Below are 21,548 nucleotides of genomic sequence, written 5' to 3'. Positions count from 1 at the left end.
CATATCCTAAAAAAATAGGGAATACTGGTGGATACTCTGTAGGATAGTACTCTCCCTGGGGTGTTGGTCAGAACACACTGGACAGGAGACAGTGAATATTCTCCTTGTACAGCACAACAGTACAGCAGACCCAATGAGGCCACAGAGGCCAACACATCAAATAAATACACAAACATAAGGGTGATGGTCACAGGTCTTCTTCTTCCATTCACCTCATAACACCACCTGCCCGCTGGACCACCATGGGGTCCAGAGCCTTCAGCCCGTCTGCCAGAAATCCATAACATCAACTCTCTTTCCATTTTCAAATCACATCTTTTTAAACTTTCATATTCACTCTGATTACACCTCTTCACTGCACTTTATCTGATCCTGTTAATTTTATTTGTATTTATTATTTATACTGTATCATGCCTTGTTGATTTTATCAGCCTAATTTTAGATTGTTCCTTTTTTTTTTATAACTCTGCCCTGTAAGGTGACCTTAGTGCTAAGCGCCTGTAAATGAAATGCATTATTATTATTATAATAATAATAATACCGGGGGTCAGCTACAGGGAGGCGTCGCCGTCAACGGCGGAACTCTCGCGATAGTTCGGAACACATGGCCGCCCATAGTGTTTAGTCTGAACTCTCGCGATAGTTAGGAACACATGGCCGCCCACACTGTTTACAACTTCCCGACATGAAGTGAAGAGTAACACAAGATAAGACGTACACGGACGTCAAACACACTTCTATGCTTGTCCTGCAGAAAGAGGAAACTTCTCACCATTGAGGAGGAAAAGAGAACTCTGAGCTGAAGCGGAACTAAAGGCCGGGGAACCGAAACACAGGTAGGCTAATGCTAACAGAAGCTAACGCGATGTGGCTGCTGCTGTGGACTGATAAAGGAAGCTGAAGCGTGCTTACTTTGACGTTTGACATTCTAACGGAAGCAGAGAAACTTTGAAAGCTTTCCCAGGTAGTAAGCTTGGTGAGCCCACACCTAACGGACGGATAGTAAACCCCGTAATGCTAGTTCGGAGCGTGGGCTCGTCTCCTGCTCTCCACAGGTGTCTGCAGGTTGTTTGTACACACAGCTTAGCATCAGATATTTATTCCTCTCAAGTCCCCCTCCTTTAATTTACCTGCACACTCTTTACGTATGTTTGCACATATTATCTTTCATCAACCTTCACCATTGTCTGCTTGTGCTGTCCCCTCAGACTAACTCTCCAGGCTCGTGGGTGCTGTGATGTCCTCCACCCCCAGCAGACTCAAACACCCACACTGCAGGAAGAAGCACTATCCAAGCAGCACCTACCTGACCCACGTCTGACGGCAAACCACCTGAGAAAAAAACACTTGGACTCAAGGTACAGGACTAGACCGAATAGACTGATCCAGGTATGTCTGACTCAGCAGGAGAGGGGGGAAGTGGAGGTGTCACAGGTGCAGGGCAGGAAGCAGAAACAGATACTGAACCCCCTCATCAGGTGCCACCTTTACCCGAAGAGAACACCTTAGACACAGGAAGGACATCAGAAGGGGGAGAACCTTCTGCGAAGCGGTCCAGAATGAATGAGGGAGAACCAGGACTCGAGCAGACTGCGAAGCCCATGAAGATGGATGATAACACACCAGCACAAGCTGCTCCACCAGCTCCACTATCTCCACCAGCACAAAGTAGAGTATCTGAAGATGCATGTTTTAAATGAAAGAATAAGAGAGTACAAACAGTTCATTAAGTTCAGATTGTTTCCAAGTCTGAGTTTACTCTTTGATGCCAGGAACTGGAGAACAAACACACTCTGAAGAGGAAGGTCAAGAAGAGGTCCCCAAAAGCAGGACAGGAGAAGAAAACTGCCATCAGAACGGGGATGGGGTCCATGATGCCCCCTTGGACAACGAGGAGACAAAAACGGAGGAAGACAGTCCTGCTGACAGCCCCGGTGGAGGACAGCAGTAAGTGGACACAGGCTGATTTTATTTTACATGACAGAGTAGGGCTAGGGAATTCATCTGTTCTAACAGTTCCAAAAATGTAAATATGAATATATCATCAAAGACAGGAAGGAAAGGTTTGTGGGCCAAACTGGGTCTGAAATGATTTTGTCATCTTGTGTCAGGATGATTTAACAAAGTGCCGCCATACTGAGCAAGAAAAGCAAAGTGAGGGGTAGAGCAGATCACAGATGTCACAGTGTGGATCATCTATGTCACGGATCAGATCCTCTTTTGGATCAGGCAAAACAAAAAACAAACCTTAATGATCAAACATTTTAACAGCTTACTTGGTGTTGCTCATAACTGTGCATATCAAGGCACAATGCATCTCTGTGCATCCCCATAGTGTACTGCATCCTCCATTTTCTTCCAGCTGTTGGATAAACCCAAACACCCGTTTAGTCTAACCCGGGGAGTCCCCAGGATGCGTGTGCGCCGCGCTACGGCTGCGACGCGGCTTTGCTCTGTCCGAGGGCTTGCGCCCTGGTCCACAGGATGCGTGTTGGGAGCGTAGCGCCAGCTCAGAGCAGCTAGGATCAGCTGGGTCCATCATAGAGAGAACTACATACAAATAACAGGTTACAGAGGCACGCTCCTGAGATAGAACTGAGACGCACCGCAGCGCGGCCTGTGGACCCTAGAGCATTGGCTAGAATGGGAACGTTCACACTGCGTAGCCGTAACACAGTCAGTGATATAGAAAGCTGCATCATTTCAATAGAGTAACCCCCTAACTAAGAACAGTTTCACAATACACTAAAAATAAATGATTATGTGAATGACAAGTTTGAAATAAAACTTATTCAAAAAATTCTGGAAACTTTATTGCGTTCAGTAATTTCTCCCCTTTGATAATAGCAGTAGGTGTTGCACTACAGTTGAGCTCATAAGTTTACATACTCTGGCAGAATTTATGAGTTTTTTGGGCCATTTTTTAGAGAATATGAATGATCTGATCTGATAGGTTTCTATTCTAGTCAATGTGTTAACTTCCTCTGGAACCGCTCCATTGCATTCCGGATGTGTCCCTGATCCGGCAGGTAGGAGCCCTCCGGATCAAATACACAAACTTTAATTAATCTCAACAGAGCAGATGGAGCGGGACAGGAAGTCAGGCACCAAAACGAAATGAAAACATCTGGTTAATTTTCAGAATAAAACACTCTGTGTTATCACCAGATCGTATTTCACTTAACTACAACAACAAACCAAAGTCATGATGAGCGGAGCCAGGCCTGGAGTCAACAGGTCAGAGGTTTTCAGAGGACCAGAAAGACAACATGGATGAGGAGAGGAGGAGGAGAATCCTTGATTCAGTGATTACCGCAGGAACCAGTGGGGTTATGTTGGTCACTCTAGCACGCCCAAGCTGATACCACAAGTGTTCAATGGGGTTGAGATCTGGACTCCTCTCCACTCCCAAACTCTGGAGGTACTGTGATGATCCTGGCTCTGTGGGGGAGAGCATTGTCATTCTGGAGGATGGAGTTAGGTCCCAATCAGGTGCCAGTCATACACCTGAGACTGTTACACACCTGGCAGCTCTTGAAGCTCAGAACAAGAGTAAACACCAACAGGAGGGTACTGCTGGGGATTTTGGGGGGGGGGCTACCCCACACGTTTAGCTGTGCTGCTCTTTCCCAGAATGCACAATCCTTACAAGTTACACCTGGTTTTAAAGGTAACCAATCAGGCTTTCCAACGATACAACACACAACACCAGTTGTTTTATTTAATCTGGGCTAAAGCACTGTGCTTTCCTGTTGAGTGTTGCTGTGGAGTCGAGCAGTGTTAGAATAGAGTGAGCTCTCTTTTGCTCCAATCAAAACCCATGATTGTGGACTTATGTAATAAGTAATAAATATGTAATGAGCAGTGTTAACAGTTAAAAGAGAATGGATCATGTTTTCAGTTTCCTCAGCGCATGGCAAGTTTATTTATAAAGCAGCATTCATACATAGAGCAATTCAAAGTGCTTTACAGAGATAAAAACAGAAACCAGAACAGGAACAATCAACAAAACACACAACAAACACTTTGAACATTTACATTTTATATGAAGCCGGTTATGTTTGATCTACTCTCTCTCTCTGTATTTATGTAACTTATTCATTATTATTGAGCAGCTAGAGCAGCTAGTGCAGAGTAGGGCTGTCAACGATTATTCTAAATTCGAATGTATATTCGAATATAAAAAAAAACGGAGATTCGATTGTGAAAATTAATATTCGACTGTGGAAAAAAACACATCGGCGGCTGCTTTGCGAGTGGGCGCACTGCATGACGCGTCAGGGACAGGTCACAGGAGTCACGCACAGCATGAAGCAGACGGCAGAGAGAAATCCTTCCCTCCCCGGATCCTCAGTGTGCTCTGAACGCGTCTTTTCCTCCGCTTGGAGTATAGTGAATAAAAAGAGATCTGTCCTCTTCACATGTGGACTGTCTTCTTCACATGTGGACTGTCCTCTTCACATGTGGACTGTGTTCTTCACATGTGGACTGTCTTCTTCACATGTGGACTGTCCTCTTCACATGTGGACTGTCTTCTTCACATGTGGACTGTCCTCTTCACATGTGGACTGTGTTCTTCACATGTGAACTGTCTTCTTCACATGTGGACTGTCTTCTTCACATGTGGACTGTCTTCTTCACATGTGGACTGGCCTCTTCACATGTGGACTGTCTTCTTCACATGTGGACTGTCTTCTTCACATGTAGACTGGCCTCTTCACATGTGGACTGTCTTCTTCACATGTAGACTGTCTTCTTCACATGTGGACTGTCTTCTTCACATGTAGACTGTCTTCACATGTGGACTGGCCTCTTCACATGTGGACTGTCTTCTTCACATGTGGACTGTCCTCTTCACATGTGGACTGTGTTCTTCACATGTGGACTGTCTTCTTCACATGTGGACTGTCCTCTTCACATGTGGACTGTCTTCTTCACATGTGGACTGTCCTCTTCACATGTGGACTGTGTTCTTCACATGTGAACTGTCTTCTTCACATGTGGACTGTCTTCTTCACATGTGGACTGTCTTCTTCACATGTGGACTGGCCTCTTCACATGTGGACTGTCTTCTTCACATGTGGACTGTCTTCTTCACATGTAGACTGGCCTCTTCACATGTGGACTGTCTTCTTCACATGTAGACTGTCTTCTTCACATGTGGACTGTCTTCTTCACATGTAGACTGTCTTCACATGTGGACTGGCCTCTTCACATGTGGACTGTCTTCTTCACATGTAGACTGTCTTCTTCACATGTGACTGTCTTCTTCACATGTGGACTGTCTTCTTCACATGTGGACTGTCTTCTTCACATGTGACTGTCTTCTTCACATGTGGACTGTCTTCTTCACATGTGGACTGTCTTCTTCACATGTGGACTGTCTTCTTCACATGTGACTGTCTTCTTCACATGTGGACTGTCTTCTTCACATGTGGACTGTCTTCTTCACATGTGGACTGTCTTCTTCACATGTGACTGTCTTCTTCACATGTGGACCGTCTTCTTCACATGTGGACTGTCTTCTTCACATGTGGACTGTCTTCTTCACATGTAGACTGTCTTCTTCACATGTGGACTGTCTTCTTCACATGTGGACTGTCTTCTTCACATGTGGACTTTCTTCTTTACATGTGGACTGTCTTCTTCACATGTGGACTGTCTTCTTCACATGTGGACTGTCTTCTTCACATGTGGACTGTCTTCTTCACATGTGAACTGTCTTCTTCACATGTGGACTGTCTTCTTCACATGTGACTGTCTTCTTCACATGTGGACTGTCTTCTTCACATGTGGACTGTCTTCTTCACATGTGGACTGTCTTCTTCTCATGTGGACTGTCTTCTTCACATGTGGACTGTCTTCTTCACATGTGGACTGTCTTCTTCACATGTGACTGTCTTCTTCACATGTGGACTGTCTTCTTCACATGTGACTGTCTTCTTCACATGTGGACTGTCTTCTTCACATGTGAACTGGCCTCTTCACATGTGGACTGTCTTCTTCACATGTGAACTGGCCTCTTCACATGTGAACTGGCCTCTTCACATGTGGACTGTCTTGTGTTTTTGGTAAATAACCTGTCAGGCCTAAGACCCTACATTGACAGTGGACTCAAAGAGCCCAACAGTCAGTGACACTGGGATAAAATGCAGTTTTTCCTCTTTTTTTTTATACAAGCGCCAAGAATGTAAGTGGACTACTTTTCGTTTTTAACTTTAACTTCAATTAATGTTAATATTTGCTTCAATCACTGAATGAAGCCTGCCTATATTAGGGACAAGAGTCGGGACCTTTAATTGCTCGCACAAGTCTTGTTCAGAACTCACTCAGCGCATTGCGCACAGAGAGGGGGGGCGAGCGAGAGAGGTCTACGGTCTTAAAAGTGTTAAGATATAGACCATTAGGTCATTTACTTGTTTTGTAATGTGTAGGTATGTTTTAGGCATGTTAGATCTGAAATAAAAATACATATACAAGTAGTTATCTTTTTGTATTAGTTTGTCCACCTGTTATTGACATAATGCGCAAATATAGATGTTCGAATGGTTCAAACCTATGTTGTTGTTTTTTTGAGTGAATATTCAAGCGTCATTTTGGAGCAATTTTGACAGCCCTAGTGCAGAGCAGGAGTACCTCAGGAACTGTTGTAGCACCTTGTGGTAATCACAATGATGATAATTGCACAGCTATTGGAACATTTGTAATTGCTGGTGAGTGTTTGATGTTGTCATGCTTCCTCTGTGCATTTTATAAAAGCGTTTGCTTTGAAGTGGGGCACCAGGAGCACGGCAGCATTACCTGATTAAATATTTAACACTATCAATCATCATGATGGTGAAACTCAAAAGAGATGATACAGGATGGAAAAATGATTGAATTAACGTGCAGCGCTGGGAAATGTAATTAACAGTCCTCTCTACTTTGGAGTGACAATGACTCAATGGAGCGGCTCAGTCCTGCCAGAGAAATGTTGAATTTACTGAATGTTCCTGTCTGTGATGGTTGATTCCATGCTTTATGTACACATTTAAGATAAAATGAGCATCTTTACTGAAGAAGTCACAGATCAGGGTAGTAGTTGATCCTTTGATTTTTTTACCCCGCCTCAATAAATCAATCAATCTTTGTTTACATATCACCAAATCACAACAAACGCTATCCTCAGACTCTTTCCAAACAGAGCAGGTCTAGACCATACTCTATGTTCTATTAACAGAGACCCAACATCAAGACAGGGTCAGATCCAGTCCCATCTTACAGATATGACTCAGTCTGATCTCATCTTAATCCACCATGAGCAGAGCACTTTGCAGCATTTAGCAAGTTATAGAGGCAAGGACAAACTTCCTTTAACAGGCAGAAACCTCCAGCAGGACCAGACTCATGTTAGACACACATCTGCTGAGACCGTGTTGGAGAGCGGGATAGAGGATAAGCTAAGATAGGAAGTACAGTCTCTCTGTGTGTTGTGTGATGTTCCCATGGTTGTCCATTAAACCTATGATGTAATAATTCCCCCTTCTTTCTGATCCTGCTCTCAGCCTCGGCCTAGATTTTACCCAGAACCCCCAGCTGCTGACTGGTTCCTGGACTGAGTTTGCCACAATTCCAGAGAATTACCTCAAAGGCTGTAAATGGTAATCTCTTCTAAAATGTCCCATAATGCATCATGTGGATTAAGTGTTGGAAGCATGGAAGGTTCTGAGAATACAATTGCCATGTCATTGTTATATTTGTGAGTCGATTGTTTGATATATACCAGAAAACATCATCACAGACCATCATCTCTCCTTTTTGAACCAGGGCACCTGATGGTTCCTGCATCCTGTCCAACAGTGCAGACAATGTACTCCGTGTGTACAACCTTCCTCCAGAGATTTACAGCTATAACTGGGACTTGCTTCCTGAGATGGTGAGTACGCAGCGAGCTTAGCAGCAGAAGTTTCCTTAATGTGTGCACAGAGAACCGAAAAAGGACTTGACCATTGTTACGTTGCTAACCTACAGACAACCTTAGATGTGTGTTATTAAAGCGAAAGAAAGATCAATCAATCAATCAATCTTTATTTGTAAAGCGCCAAATCACAACAAATCTTATCCTCCGGAGCAGATCTAGACCGTACTCTGTTCAGTTATTAACAAAGACCCAACATCAAGACAGGATCAGATCCAGTCCCATCTTACAGACAGGACTCAGTCTGATCTCATCTTAATCCACCATGAGCAGAGCACTTTGCAGCATTTAGCAAGTTACAGTGGCAAGGACAAACTTCCTTTAACAGGCAGAAACCTCCAGCAGGACCAGACTCATGTTAGACACACATCTGCTGAGACTGAGTTGGGGTTGAAAAGTTGGCTTCTTTTCACTCATCTTTAAAAAAAAAGGAAAAGAAAATAATAATTTAATATTATGAGTACGGCTTTCATTTATTTATCTTGATTTTATTATTATTATTATTATTATTATTATTATTATTATTATTATTATTATTATTATTATTATTATTATTATATCTAATTGTACTTGCTCAATGTCTTACTTGCACACTGAACTATTTTAATTTTTTATTTGTATGTTATTTATTTAAATTTTTTTTACAGTTTATTGTTATTATTATTATGTCTATGATTTTTTTATACTTCATTTTATTTATTTTTATTAAATTATGTTTTTTAATTAAACTTAATTATTAATTGATTAGTTTATTTTTATTTAATGTTTTGTCTTTCTGTTAATTAGCTCAACCCCCCCTCTCAAACCACTGTCCAATGGGCTACAACACACACACACACACACACACACACACACACACACACACACACACACACACACACACACACACACACACACACACACACACACACATGCATGCATTGCTAGTCACTGTTTTGTCTCCTTAGTGTTCACTTGTTGTCTTTCACATTGTTTTGTGTACTACATATTGTATTGTCATGTCTCTCACTGTTTTGTATTGTTCTGCAACACTTGGATAAATAAAAAAAGGCTTCATGAAAGCCTTCATTTTACCCTTTACACTTATTTTACCACCATATAGTGTGTGCTTTTTGAGTCAGTGAATCATATGTCCGTTAATGAAATGCAAAAATCCTTAAATTTATTGATGCAACTCATCATTGCACAATTTTTGACATGGTTTCAAGTAAAATAAATAACTGAATGTAACACAAGTCCATTTCAGTTGTTGAGTTTGAAAAAGAAAACACAAAGTGCTCAATAAGCTTTTTGTTTCTGTAAACACAGAATGTGAACACAACACAACATTTCAGTCTGTTATTTGTCACAAAGCTGCTTCTTAAAACAACCTGTAACTGAAGAAAATGCATACAAAATAAAGGCAATGATGCAGCAAGGAATCAAACCTGAGTTATGGAATTGATCTCTACTCTGTAAACAAACATAGTAACATTGTAAACATCAGCTCATCATAAGTGATTGCCTTAGGACAAGTATTCTAATAGTAGGACTAGCTAGTCCTTGTGAGGTACCATCTCTCTCCATTTAGGTTTCCCACCGCCCAGTGACATCACAAGGAGAAGGAACATTTGTCTGGGGAAATGTTTCCGGGGACCGCTTATTCGTGGCACCACCTGTGCAAGTCCTCACAAACACACATCTGCCCCCTCCCTAAATTAACAACATGTCGAAGCACCGGCTACGTCTGCAAACAAACTAGGAAATTCATGATGACAGCATTTCAGTCACATGATCTCAATTTCCATGATATTCTGCGTTTAACAGTAGATTCAGTTTTTATTGGTCAATGCTGCGATTCCTTGAACACAGAAATCATAGGGCCCTAGTTATCCACTGTTTGTGAAAAAGGTAGATGATTCAGATTGTGTTGCTCTGATCCTCTCTCTTACTTTTGACTTCTTGAATAACACGGTAGAAAAAAGCCTTTGATATTGTCCCACAGCCTGTCTACACATCACATCAGTCATCTACAGACCTGTGTGCTTCACTCTTTCCTCTTGTCATCCTGTCTCAGAGTCCAGTGCTAAGGATGGCGGAGGGAGACACCATCTACGATTACTGCTGGTACCCTAAGATGAACTCCCTGGACCCTGACACATGCTTGTGAGTTCAGCCTGATCTTTTCCCAGACTCTGTCCTGAGCCTCAGCTCTTCACAGCTGGATAGATGAGACATTTAAAGTTCACTTTAAAGGTCAACCTGCCGAACGCTGACGGATGTATGAACAGAAGAGTGTCCATGTAGTTCGGTGGAGCTGCTGTCAGCTGGTGATTGGTGTTTTTAATCTAGCTGGAGTAAGACACTGTGTGTTTATGTGTCCGAGGAGGATTTTCTGCATGCTCGAGCTGGTCTCCAGAGTACTGAAGACACTGTTGACTGCTTGTGACCCGTCCTCTGATCCTCGTGGTATGTGCTCTTGTTGTGGGAGCCAGCTGCCAGCGTGCAAAGAGCCTGTAAAAGCTTTGTGATGTCTCTCATTATGAGTGAAGAGTTGGCCTTCATCTTGTCTCCTTTTTTCCTCCGTCGCAATCCACTCCGCTATTTGAGGCCCACGGTGCTTTTCAGCGTGATTCAGCCCACTGACAGCTCTCTTCAGTCCAGACAGCACCTGAAGGGCCTGATGATTCCCTGACTCGGGGCTTTCCTTCTTTTCATCTCACTCTCTTTTTTTTTGCCATTTGTGTGCAGGCACGCGCTTCAGCAGGCTTTAAAATGTGGTAATAATGACATCACTGTGAGTAGTGAGAGTGCTGTGAAGCAGTGCCAGCATCAGTTCCACCCCGCCGTCGCCACGGAAAATGCATATCGTACGTGGCGAGGGAGGTAGGGCCGTGCTAACGAGCTGAGGTCAAGCTGCCAACAGTTTTCACTCCTTCCCCTGCGCCCATCATCCCCCCGTCACAGCCCCGCCCTCTGACACATTCTTCTGATCAAGGCCCAGCACTGGCTCTGTTCCACCCCAACACCAGACAGCATTCACTGTGTGAGAGGAGGGGGTCGGGGGTCAGGAGCTGCATGCTCAAAGATGAGAGCAGAGTAAGCAGCATAGTGATCAACAAACGACTCCTGTGGACAACAAGCCTCTTGAGAGATCTGTGTCTGTCTGCCAAAGCCATGCAAAGACCTGCCTGTTATGAGAATGAGGACTCCAGGAGGAGCTGACAGCAGATCATCTTCATATCAGAGAGGAGCACCTGCAGGGCACAGCTAGGGGCGCAGACATGCTCAGAATGAATTATGAAGGGGTGAAGCAGGTACATAAAACATTGTTTTGGAGGTTATTTAACACATATATAGCTAACCTGTTTGTAACTCCTCTGACGCTCCCTTCCTCCCCTCTTTCCACATCTACCATTTTGTCTCTCATCCGCCCCCCCCACGCTCCTTGAACCCTCCGTCTGCCAAAAGCCACGCATTGTTGATGCCCCTCCTGTAGAGAGGGAATAAGGGCCCCTGTTATGGCTTGGTTAAGTTGCACTGAGTTCTAGGCATTGCTCCAAGCTAGCAGCAGTCTAGCAATATAATTGGGCATTTCCCTGCTCTGGAATAAAGCTGCGGCTCAGAGGGGCCATAACAGAACACGGCTGCAGCGGCAGGGGCTAATTTCCTTTGTCTAATTGAGCCACAGTGATGTTTAGGCATTTGTTCAGTTCCAGTAATTAGAGTTAAAAAGGCATGGCTCAGTCTTTGGCCCTGATTTGAATCAATAATAATGTGCTGTGGTCTTGTCTCCATAATGAGGCAGAGCACAGTGCTGTGTGTTTGTGTTGATGCACTGAAACATCCAGGTGGAAGCAGTTAGGAACACGACTACCAGAAAATGACTACAACAAGTTTCTGGGTCATACATAATGTATACGTTTGAGTTTGCTTTGTTCCCTCTGAGATGCAGGTACAGCATTTCATTCTACCAGTGAGTGTGCCTCCCTCCATGTGAAAACTGAGTCCACACTGAAACATCAAGTCAACATCAGAGCTGCGTTCAGACAGCGTTCACGCAACATTGACGGGACTCTGTCTACACCCATTCCCTTCCGTCAGCACAATTCAAACACAGATAATAGCTTCAAGCTGCAACAGGAGCAGCACTACACTGTATGCAGCTTTCTTTTGATAGCAGTGAGGATCATTCCTGATCTACACTGAACAAACATATAAACACTACACTTTAGTTTCTGCCCCCATGTTTAATGAGCTGAACTCAAAGATCTCAGTCTGTTTCTACGTACACTGAAGGACTATTTCTCTCAAACATTGTTCACTAATGTGTCTAAATCTGTGTTAGTGAGCACTTCTCCTTTGCCCACATAATCCATCCACCTCACAGGTGTGGCATATCAAGATGCTGATTAGACAGCATGATTATTGCACAGGTGTGCCTTAGGCTGGCCACAATAAAAGCACACTCTAAAATGTGCAGTTTTCAATCAATCAATCAGACTTTTGCTGAACGAACTGAAGAAACACTCTCATGATATGTTAATGAGGAAACACTGGAGGTAAAATAAGTTCTATATGTGTGTGACGTCACATGAAAACTATGCCTCTCAGGCTTTTGCCCACGTCTTTATAACTAATTCACCTCCCTTCTTGTCACTCGTTCTTTCTCCACAGCCTGGCCAGCAGCAGTCGTGACAATCCAGTCCATGTGTGGGATGCATTTTACGGGGAAGTGCGTGCCAGTTTCAGACCCTACAATCACCTGGATGAGCTGACAGCAGCCCACTCACTCTGCTTCTCCCCTGACGGGACTCAGCTCTACTGCGGCTTTGACAAAACTGTAAGGGTCTTCTATACCGACCGGCCTGGGAGAGACTGTGAGGAGCGGCCTACTACAGGTTGGTCATCAACTTCTGTCACACACTTTTAACTTTTAGCATTATTAGCTGTGTCCCAATCCAGGGGCTGCAGCCTGCTAAGGAACGGCCCAACCCTGTGGTCTAGCCGTGAGTAGGTCACTGGCTAATGTGGACAACTACCCAGCACCGCTAGTGTAACTAATACAACCATCACCAACATTTCAAAGATAGTTTTATAAGTCTTTTATAAAATTTGATAGGATCCCGGTGTGTCAGTGTGCCAGTTCCCCCGGCAGTCTAAACTTATAGCAGCATAACTAAGAGCTGTTCCAAGCCTGATCCAGCTCTAATTATCAATCAATCTTTGTTTGTATAGCGTCAAATCACAAAACAGGGTAAGGCTCAGTCTGACCCCACCTTAATCCACCATGAGCATTACACCTCGCAGTATTTAGCTAGTTACAGCAGAGAGGACAAACTTCCTTTAACAGGCAGAAACCTCGAGCAGGACCAGACTCACTCGTTAGACAGCCATCTGCCTCGACTGAGTTGGGTCTGGAAAGAGGGATAGAGGAGAATAAGAGAGAGAGGGAGCGGTGATAGTGATGAGACGAGTAGTAGAAGCTGTTGCCGCTGGAGTCCAGCACGTCTGTATCAGCTGGAGTCTGGAACGTCCACAGCAGGAGGACGTCTACGGCAGCTCAGAGGAACCTACGAGACAAGGGAGCTCAGGGACTCCAGAAAGGTCTATGGTTAGTAACTTTAATGGGACAGGGAGAGTTAAAGTAAGTGATGAAGGGGTTGGGGCTTCAGGGGGTGAGATAGAATCCCAGTGTGTCAGTGCGCCAGTTCCCCTGGCAGTCTAAGCCTTTAGCAGCATAACTAAGAGCTGGTCCAAGCCTGATCCAGCTCTAACTATAAACTTTATCAAAAAGGAAAGTTTGAAGCCTATTACTAAAAATAGAGAGGGTGTCTGCCTCCTGGACCCTGACTGGTAGATAATTCCAAAGGAGAGGGGCCTGATAACTGAAGGTTCTACCTCCCATACTACTTTTAGAGACCTCAGATATGACAATTAGCCTGCATGCTGGGAGTGTAGCGTTCTAGAGGGGTAATAGGGCACTATGAGCTCTTTAAGATACAAAGGTGTCATTAAGGGTTTATCTGTATGATTATTTATTCTACCTGATATGAATTGCAACAACTAGCAAACGATGAGTTACAGTAAGTATGGTTCCCTGTATGAGAGCATGGACCCCTTTAAAAACTCTCCCTGTTATTCAAGGGCACTTCAAACTCTGAAAGTTAAGAATCGTTCAAAGAAAAGAATACACAAGTTATGTTCCTTTTGAAAATCAAACCGACAAAACAAACAAGGTAAACAGGGACGTTGTGAGAAGGATGATGGGAAGTTGTTGGTTTTTTTCTTGTATTCAGAAGTTTCTTTTTGACAGCCAGCTGTCAAAACACACGGGCTGAAGTCTCCTTGAACAAACCAACAAGGAGACTTTTTATTCTGTACCTGAGAGGAAACAAATAAAGGGAACTAAATGTTAACTGTGATGAATACCCCATCTCTGTCACACTATTCAAACACGTTTCAGTGCACTGGCAGGTTGGAGAATCGCACCTAGTGCACTGAACCTTTGTTAGTCTAGTAGTCGACAGGCTGAAGAACCGATACCAACCAGGTGTGAACCCAATTTTTTCCCAATCAAGAGTTCTGTTTTCATGCCATTCATTATTCTGAGTGTAAGTAGAATGAATACTTATGAGGCAGCATTCAACCGATCAGGTAAAACATGTTAGATATTAGGATTACATTTAGTCAACTAGTTCACTACCACCCTGCCATGTTTACAATTCAACTCAATCAATCTTTATTTGTGTAGTGCCAAATCACAACAATCATTCTCCTCAGACTCTTTCCAAACAGAGCAGGTCTAGACCGTACTCTATGTTCTATTATTAACAAAGACCCAACATCAAGACAGGATAAGATCCAGTCCCATCTTACAGACAGGACTCAGTCTGATCTCATCTTAATCCACCATGAGCAGAGCACTTTACAGCATTTAGCAAGTTACAGTGGCAAGGACAAACTTCCTTTAACAGGCAGAAACCTCCAGCAGGACCAGACTCATGTTAGACACACATCTGCTGAGACCGAGTTGGGGTTGGAAAGAGGGATAGAGGATCCTAGAGTGTCAGTGTATCAGTTCCCCCGGCAGTCTAAGCCTATAGCAGCATAACTAAGAGCTGGTCCAAGCCTGATCCAGCTCTAACTATAAGCTTTATCAAAAAGGAAAGTTTGAAGCCTACTCTTAAAAGTAGAGAGGGTGTCTGCCTCCCGCACCCTGATTGGTAGATGATTCCAAGGGAGAGGGGCCTGATAACTGAACTGAAGGTTCCTTGGGGGGTATAATCAGGAATGTAGGGGCTGCCAGAGAGTCATCTTTGAGTGGATGTGATTGTGAGTTCAGTCTTTTCAACCTGTTAAAAGGCTGACACCCTGCCAAACGCTGCTCTCTTCTCCTCTCTGCAGTGAAGAAGCAGGGCCAAAGTGGCATCATCTCCTGTTTTGGCTTCAGCCCCTGCCAGTCTGTTTACGCCTGTGGCTCTTACTCCCGCTGTGCTGGCCTCTACTCCTGCCAAGATGGCACCCTGCTGGCTCTGCTGCCGACCCGCCATCACGGAGGCCTCACCCATCTGCTTTTCTCTCCTAACGGCAACTACCTGTACACTGGCGGGCGCAAGGTGAACACACACACACACACACACACACACACACACACACACACACACACACACACACACACACACACACACACACACACTTGGATACAGACAGCTAGGGGTTACAATGCTGCTTGTTTTGGATGATCACAAACCCAGAATCAAAAGGCTTTGTGTGTTAAGCAGGGAACAAACAACTTTGCTCTGTTACAGAGGAACAGTGGTTTACTCAAGCATCATCAGAGCTTTGGGAGGAGTTTTAATGCAGTCTTCCTGTCTTGGTGGCATGGTTCAGCTCCACTAGTTACTCTGATAAGGTGTCGGGGCATTCCTCTTGGACTTCACTGTGTTACACGAAAGTTCTGCTGAGCTGTGTCATCCCAGAAGCTTGAATTTGCTATAAATCAGTTGTGAATGACAAGTAGACAAACCCTCAGTGTCAGGAGTCTTCTCGTTTCACACAGATTATCCTCAATGTTCTTTTGATGCAGACGGAGAGACTCGATTACTGTTCACCTCTGTGATTCAATGCCCTCCATTCATTCCTCTTATCTAATGTCACTCGCTGCAGATTAGATATAAACTAGCTTACCATTCCGGAGTGGACAGAGCTGTTCTGTAACATGCAAGTTACTCTGCCAGTTCATTTATCTACAATTTAGATACAAGGTCAAAAGTGGAGATAAACTGTCTTCTCTTCACAGAGTTCTTCGGAGTCAGCATGCTCATCCTCACTCCAAATGACACGTACCAGAATACATAGAATCATACACCCCAGCATAGTGAAACCAAGCCACAACCTCCAGTCCTCCTGCAGTGCTAAAAACTGCAGTTCATGGAGCATCCACTAGAGGCTGCCTGCAGAAACACCAGAAACCACATAGACACCCATTCAAAGAGACGATCTTTACAGCAGATATAAACATGTTTACAGCCTGGTTTAAAAGAACAGTTTAGGTCTGAAGAGGTCATTTCTCTACCTGTACACACTGTACGGGGGGAATGTATTATCACTCTGTATTTATGAAGATATTAAACTTTCGAGTTTTGCCCAAATAAGGACATGTTATAAATACAATGCCGCCGAGCGGACCAATCACAGGGCTTGTGGTCCGTGTCGATTCTACGGGTAGTTACATTTTGGAGGAGGTGCACGTCAGCTACGCACGTAGGCCTCTGCGTAGGTACGGGAGCTATGCGGACCCCCGGCATAGGCTATGCCGTCGATTCAACGCAGAAGTATAAATCAGCCTTAAGCGCCCACCCCATATACAGAGGCTATAGCCCTTGTCACAGAGGTCGCAGGTTCAATTCCAGCCTCAACCTTTTCTGAATGTCCTCCCCCCACTCTCTACTCCCCACATTTCCTGTCTCACTCCAACTGTCCTGTCCATTAAAGGAGAAAATTCCTCAAAAATTTTAAGTTACATTTTTTTTAATTAAGGCCCGCCTGTTTACCTCACACTAACTTGGACAAAGTGAAGTCATACTCAACACTTCCAATATGGCACCCACCAACGATTGGCTTCAAAACAGGGCTTCAGAAACAGATAGGTGAAGTCACGGAGACTACGTCCATTTATTATACAGGATATGATAGAACTTATATTTCCCTCCAAAGTACCCTTAAAGACTAACTTTAATAAAGTGTTCACCATGTTAACATGTCAGCCATGGACACAAATTTCAGCTGGACTAAAGCAAACAACTTCAGGAACATGGCTGAGCAGATGAACTTGTGAAGAAAACAAACTCACAGGTTTTATTTTTCTAAACTTAAATGAGCATGTAGGAGATCTACATCTGAAAAGAGGAGTGAAAGGCTCACTTGGAAGAGAGAAGTAGATAAAGTCAACTTTGACAAAGACTACAGTGAAGACGTGCTCCCTGTGAGACATGCTATGAGATCACTTCTGCTGTGCAAGGTGCCGTGTCCACTGCTGTGCATAAACACGCTCAGAGTCTGCTGGTTTGCGTCTCAGCGCTCTCAGTCAAAATAATTCAACTGTAAGAACACCGCCATGCTCATCAATGTTACTACTTGATCACTGACCAATCAGAATCAAGAAGGGACGGGACTTCTGATATGAACTTTGTCAACAACAATGGCAGTTGTGTACGGAGGAGAAAAGTTCTCACACATTTTTCGAGGTATAATTTGATTGTTTAGAGCTGCTGATGCTCTGACACGATACAGAGCATTTAAAACAGACCCAACAGGCACTACTGAGGGAAGCTGAAGTGCCACAGGAACACTTTCATAACCTAGACACAGTAAACGCTAACAAGAGCGCTCTGAAATTGAGGTTGTGGGTGCTGGCGGCAGCAGTGGACACGTTACCTAAAGGTGGATTCATTGAAGTCCAGTTTAAGGGTGCTGCAGTCTAAATTTGCATTTGCATGATAGGATCCAGAGATTCTGTGCTGGGACCTCAGGGAGCCGGGCAAGGTTGTGTTCTCGCTCAAGAGGAACGTGGCTACAAACCAGCGCATCTACTTTGACCTCGACCAGTAAGTTCATCGTTACTGTGTTAGCTTAACGTGACGTAGACCACGTAACATATTCATGAACATTCATCTGGTTTAAAGAAACTCCATAGTGTTTAATTTACAGATGGCTGTGTACCTCCTGATACACTACATGTTGCTTCTTGTGCTGGTTTGATTGTGGACAGATTGTTTTGTGTGTTGTCTCTAAAGGTCAGGCCGGTACCTGCTGAGCGGTGACACAGAGGGAGTGGTGTCGGTATGGGACACCCTGACAGCTTCTACTGATGGTGAAGAGGAGCTGCTGCAACCCCAGCTCAGGTTCAAGGCCCACTGGGACTGCACCAACGGTATCAGGTAAGGTTCTTATTGTTGAGGTCTTATTGGCATAATTCAAATTCAACCACACCCTCAAATTACAACTGTTCATAACAACATAGTGATAAACATTGAGAAGTCCTAAAGGAAAGACAACAACGGACTTCAATTATACACATCAGGAAATGTAGAGATGAAGTGATGCAAGTCATCTCAGTCACTGTTTTCATACCTGACTGTCCTGCTAATATCAATCAACCAACCAATCAATCAATCAATCAATCAATCAATCTTTATTTGTATAGCTCCAAATCACAACAGACTAATCTCAAGACTCTTTTCAAAACAGAGCAGGTCTAGACCACTCTATGTTCTATTATTAACAAAGACCCAACATCAAGACCAGATCAGATCCAGTCCCATCTTACAGACAGGACTCCAGCAGGACCAGACTCATGTTAGACACACATCTGCTGAGATGGTTGGAGAGAGGGATAGAGGGGTAGAGGATCTCGGTGTGACAGTCTAAGCCTATAGCAGCATAACTAAGAGCTGGTCCAAGCCTGATCCAGCTCTAACTATAAGCTTTATCAAAAAGGAAAGTTTGAAGCCTACTCTTAAAAGTAGAGAGGGTGTCTGCCTCCTGGACCTGGTCCAAAGGAGAGGGGCCTGATAACTGAAGGTTGTACTTCCCAGACTACTTTTAGAAAGTTTAGGTACGACCAGCAGGCCTGCATGTTGGGAGCGTAGTGTTCTAGATTGGTAATAGGGCACTATGAGCTCTTTAACAAGCAGAAACCTCCAGCAGACTCATGTTAGACAGCCATCTGCCTTGACCGGGTTGGGGTATGAAAGAGGGATAGAGGAGATTAAGAGGGAGAGAGAGCGATGAGACAGATAGTAGTAGTAGTAGTTGTTGCCGCTGGAGTCCAGGACATCAACAGCAGTGACTCAGAATAAGAAGTAGGACAGACTTAAACAAACCCTTAAACATGTTCTAGATTTGGGGAGAAGTTGCATGTAATTTCAGAGTGGTAATGTTACACACCATAAACTAAAGAGCAGTGACTGGAGCTTGTGTCTACCTTCATGTGATAGTATGGCCCTGTTGCAGTGGAGTTCAGTTATTTAATGCATGTGGGATACATTAGTTGTTTGTCAGTGTTTGACCTCTAAGTCTTCTTTTAATGCATGACACTGAAAAACACCAGACCTTTCAGACCCTTCAATCGCTCTCCTCTGCAGCATTCATCCCTTTATGCCACTGTTGGCAACATCCAGCGGACAGCGGCAGTTCCCGTGGCCTGGCGACAGCGAGGGTGACTCAGCGTCCGACGGCGAAGGAGGAGAAGCTGTGATGTCACCACAGGAGACCAGACAAGACAACACCTTGTCCCTGTGGTGGGCGGGGCCGCTCGGCCCTGCAGCAGGGGAGGGTCAGGAGCAGAGTGGAGCTGAAGTGGAAGCCTGAGGTCGTCAGGGCGCAGATTGAGTTCCACCTGCCGCCTTGTGATATTTATTTTGGGAGTGATTGTTATGGATCAAATGAATTATGGGTCACAGATTCTCTTTGCCATCAGCAACATGAAGTCTGGAGGTGGGGGGTGTATTTATGGATCTTTTTAACTTCAGAAAAACATTCACAGTCTAAATAAAGTTCACTACATATCATGATGTTTAGCATATCTGCAGACACAGTACTCTCAGAGTTACTATGAAAGGACTGTACATCAGGTCAGTACGTACTCCAGGGTTCTTCATTGACTTCATTGTTGTAATGCCAAATTATTCGAATAGGAATCGGAAGATGCCAAGAATGTGGTCGATGCTAAAACCAAGGAGGGTTCCCTTCAAACCTTACTCAGGTTGTGAAACATGTAGGTTGCACAAGGAGTTCACTGTGGCCTCGTGTTTTTAATTTCTTTATTGGATTAGTTAGGAACAGCAGTTTGATCTCCGAGCGTCATCATAAAGGATATTTTAGTAAACTTTATTTTAATGAGGAATCATCTTCCTGATTTAGAGGAGTTTGGTGGATTGGAAGGCCTTGACTGGTGTGAAGCAGCCCAGTGTGTATTTAGTGATGGGAGTGGTCGTATCTGTGGGAGTGTTTGTTTACGTGTATCGCTGCAATGCTGCCCTGGAGATTCCTACCTGCTTTAGTAACAGTAAGTGCCATTTGTTCTTGAGCTTTGCTTTTGTAACCTGATAGGATCTCCTGTTTTTACCTTCTTTTTTTTAAACTGTAGGACGCACTGAGTGTTGTGTCGCAGAGTGCATGCCCACAAATGTATATTTTTGTAAAGCCACGATGATCATTCTGATTTTTTGAATGTATACTCTGTAAGCAGCTAGCTTGATCACTGCAACCTCATTGCAACCTGTGAAAGTCTGTAAGTGTTGGGTTCACCAAGCAATGTCTTCTGACTATTCTTTAAACTGATCAGATTACATTTAGAGCTGTTTGGTTGTGTGGCAGCACAAACTCAATGTTCATATGATGTTCAATGTATGGAAGCCTTGTAACCTTAGACACCAGGGAGTCCATGTGTTTGGATTCCAGTGTCAATCCAGGTTTTACTTCTTGGAACTCTTCGTTTGTTGCCAACGGTTCTGAAGCTACTATCCCACTGTGCTTCAGACTTTAGCTTTACCAGGAAGTGTTAGGAACCATGTAGGCCTTTATGGTAACCAACCTTAGTCTCCTGTTAGGGAACTGTGTGTTAAACAGGTGGATTTCTGCTGGCTTTGTTCAAGTGGAGTGAATTAAAAGCATATCTCTTCACAACTTGTCTTATTTGCTTTTGTCCTTTGTGTTTAAAGCTACAGAAGAGGATTAGGGACACTGGAAAAAATAAAATTAAGGTCAAACATTTATTATTATTCTGAGGGAAAAGTCAGAATTCTGAGATCAAATTCAGTATTCTGAGATCTACAATTTCCTTTAGCAGACGCTTTTGTCCAAAGCGACGTACAACACAAGCAAGAATTTAGACTGAAGGGACAAACCTTAGTATGTGCGAAAAAGTGCTTCAAGTTGATTGGCCACAGGTTCTGCCATCTAGTTCCAGAAGAAGTGCCAGGTTTTTTTTAAAGATAATCACGACAAATAATTCAAGTCAACAATATCGTTCAACATTCAACAGCATTCAATATTCAGTGCTAAATATTCAATAGGAGCTGGGTTTTAGACCTTCAGTGTCAGACTT

At 43.9% G+C, this 21,548-nt stretch overlaps 1 protein-coding gene across 2 annotated transcripts; it reads left to right on the top strand.

The window, feature by feature from the left end:
* Positions 1-627: 627 nt before the first annotated feature.
* wrap53 (WD repeat containing, antisense to TP53) lies at positions 628-21,127 on the top strand. Of its 2 annotated transcripts, none has more exons than XM_034676408.1 (11): positions 628-836; positions 1,209-1,668; positions 1,773-1,947; positions 7,545-7,640; positions 7,807-7,915; positions 10,014-10,102; positions 12,614-12,837; positions 15,344-15,555; positions 17,942-18,045; positions 18,235-18,378; positions 19,585-21,127. In XM_034676408.1, exons 2-11 carry the CDS (start codon positions 1,392-1,394, stop codon positions 19,808-19,810), a joined length of 1,656 nt encoding a protein of 551 aa, XP_034532299.1. In that variant the 5' UTR covers positions 628-836; positions 1,209-1,391; the 3' UTR covers positions 19,811-21,127. The 2 variants fall into 2 exon arrangements, with proteins under 2 accessions (XP_034532299.1, XP_034532300.1); XM_034676409.1 differs by lacking the exon at positions 628-836 and adding an exon at positions 944-1,065.
* The last annotated feature ends 421 nt before the right edge of the window (positions 21,128-21,548 follow it).

The sequence above is a fragment of the Notolabrus celidotus genome, chromosome 23 (genome assembly GCF_009762535.1).
Source record: "Notolabrus celidotus isolate fNotCel1 chromosome 23, fNotCel1.pri, whole genome shotgun sequence".
Taxonomy (NCBI): Eukaryota; Metazoa; Chordata; class Actinopteri; order Labriformes; family Labridae; genus Notolabrus; species Notolabrus celidotus.
Note: the sequence above shows the minus strand (reverse complement) of the source record. Positions and strands in the feature narration are given on the sequence as shown.

Excerpts from the sequence above, each read along its gene's own strand:
- wrap53 (XM_034676408.1), top strand. The coding sequence starts at position 1,392 with ATGTCTGACTCAGCAGGAGAGGGGGGAAGTGGAGGTGTCACAGGTGCA. Across the intron at positions 1,669-1,772 it reads ACTATCTCCACCAGCACAAA|GAACTGGAGAACAAACACAC; the intron begins GTAGAGTATCTG and ends CTTTGATGCCAG. Across the intron at positions 18,379-19,584 it reads GACTGCACCAACGGTATCAG|CATTCATCCCTTTATGCCAC; the intron begins GTAAGGTTCTTA and ends TCTCCTCTGCAG.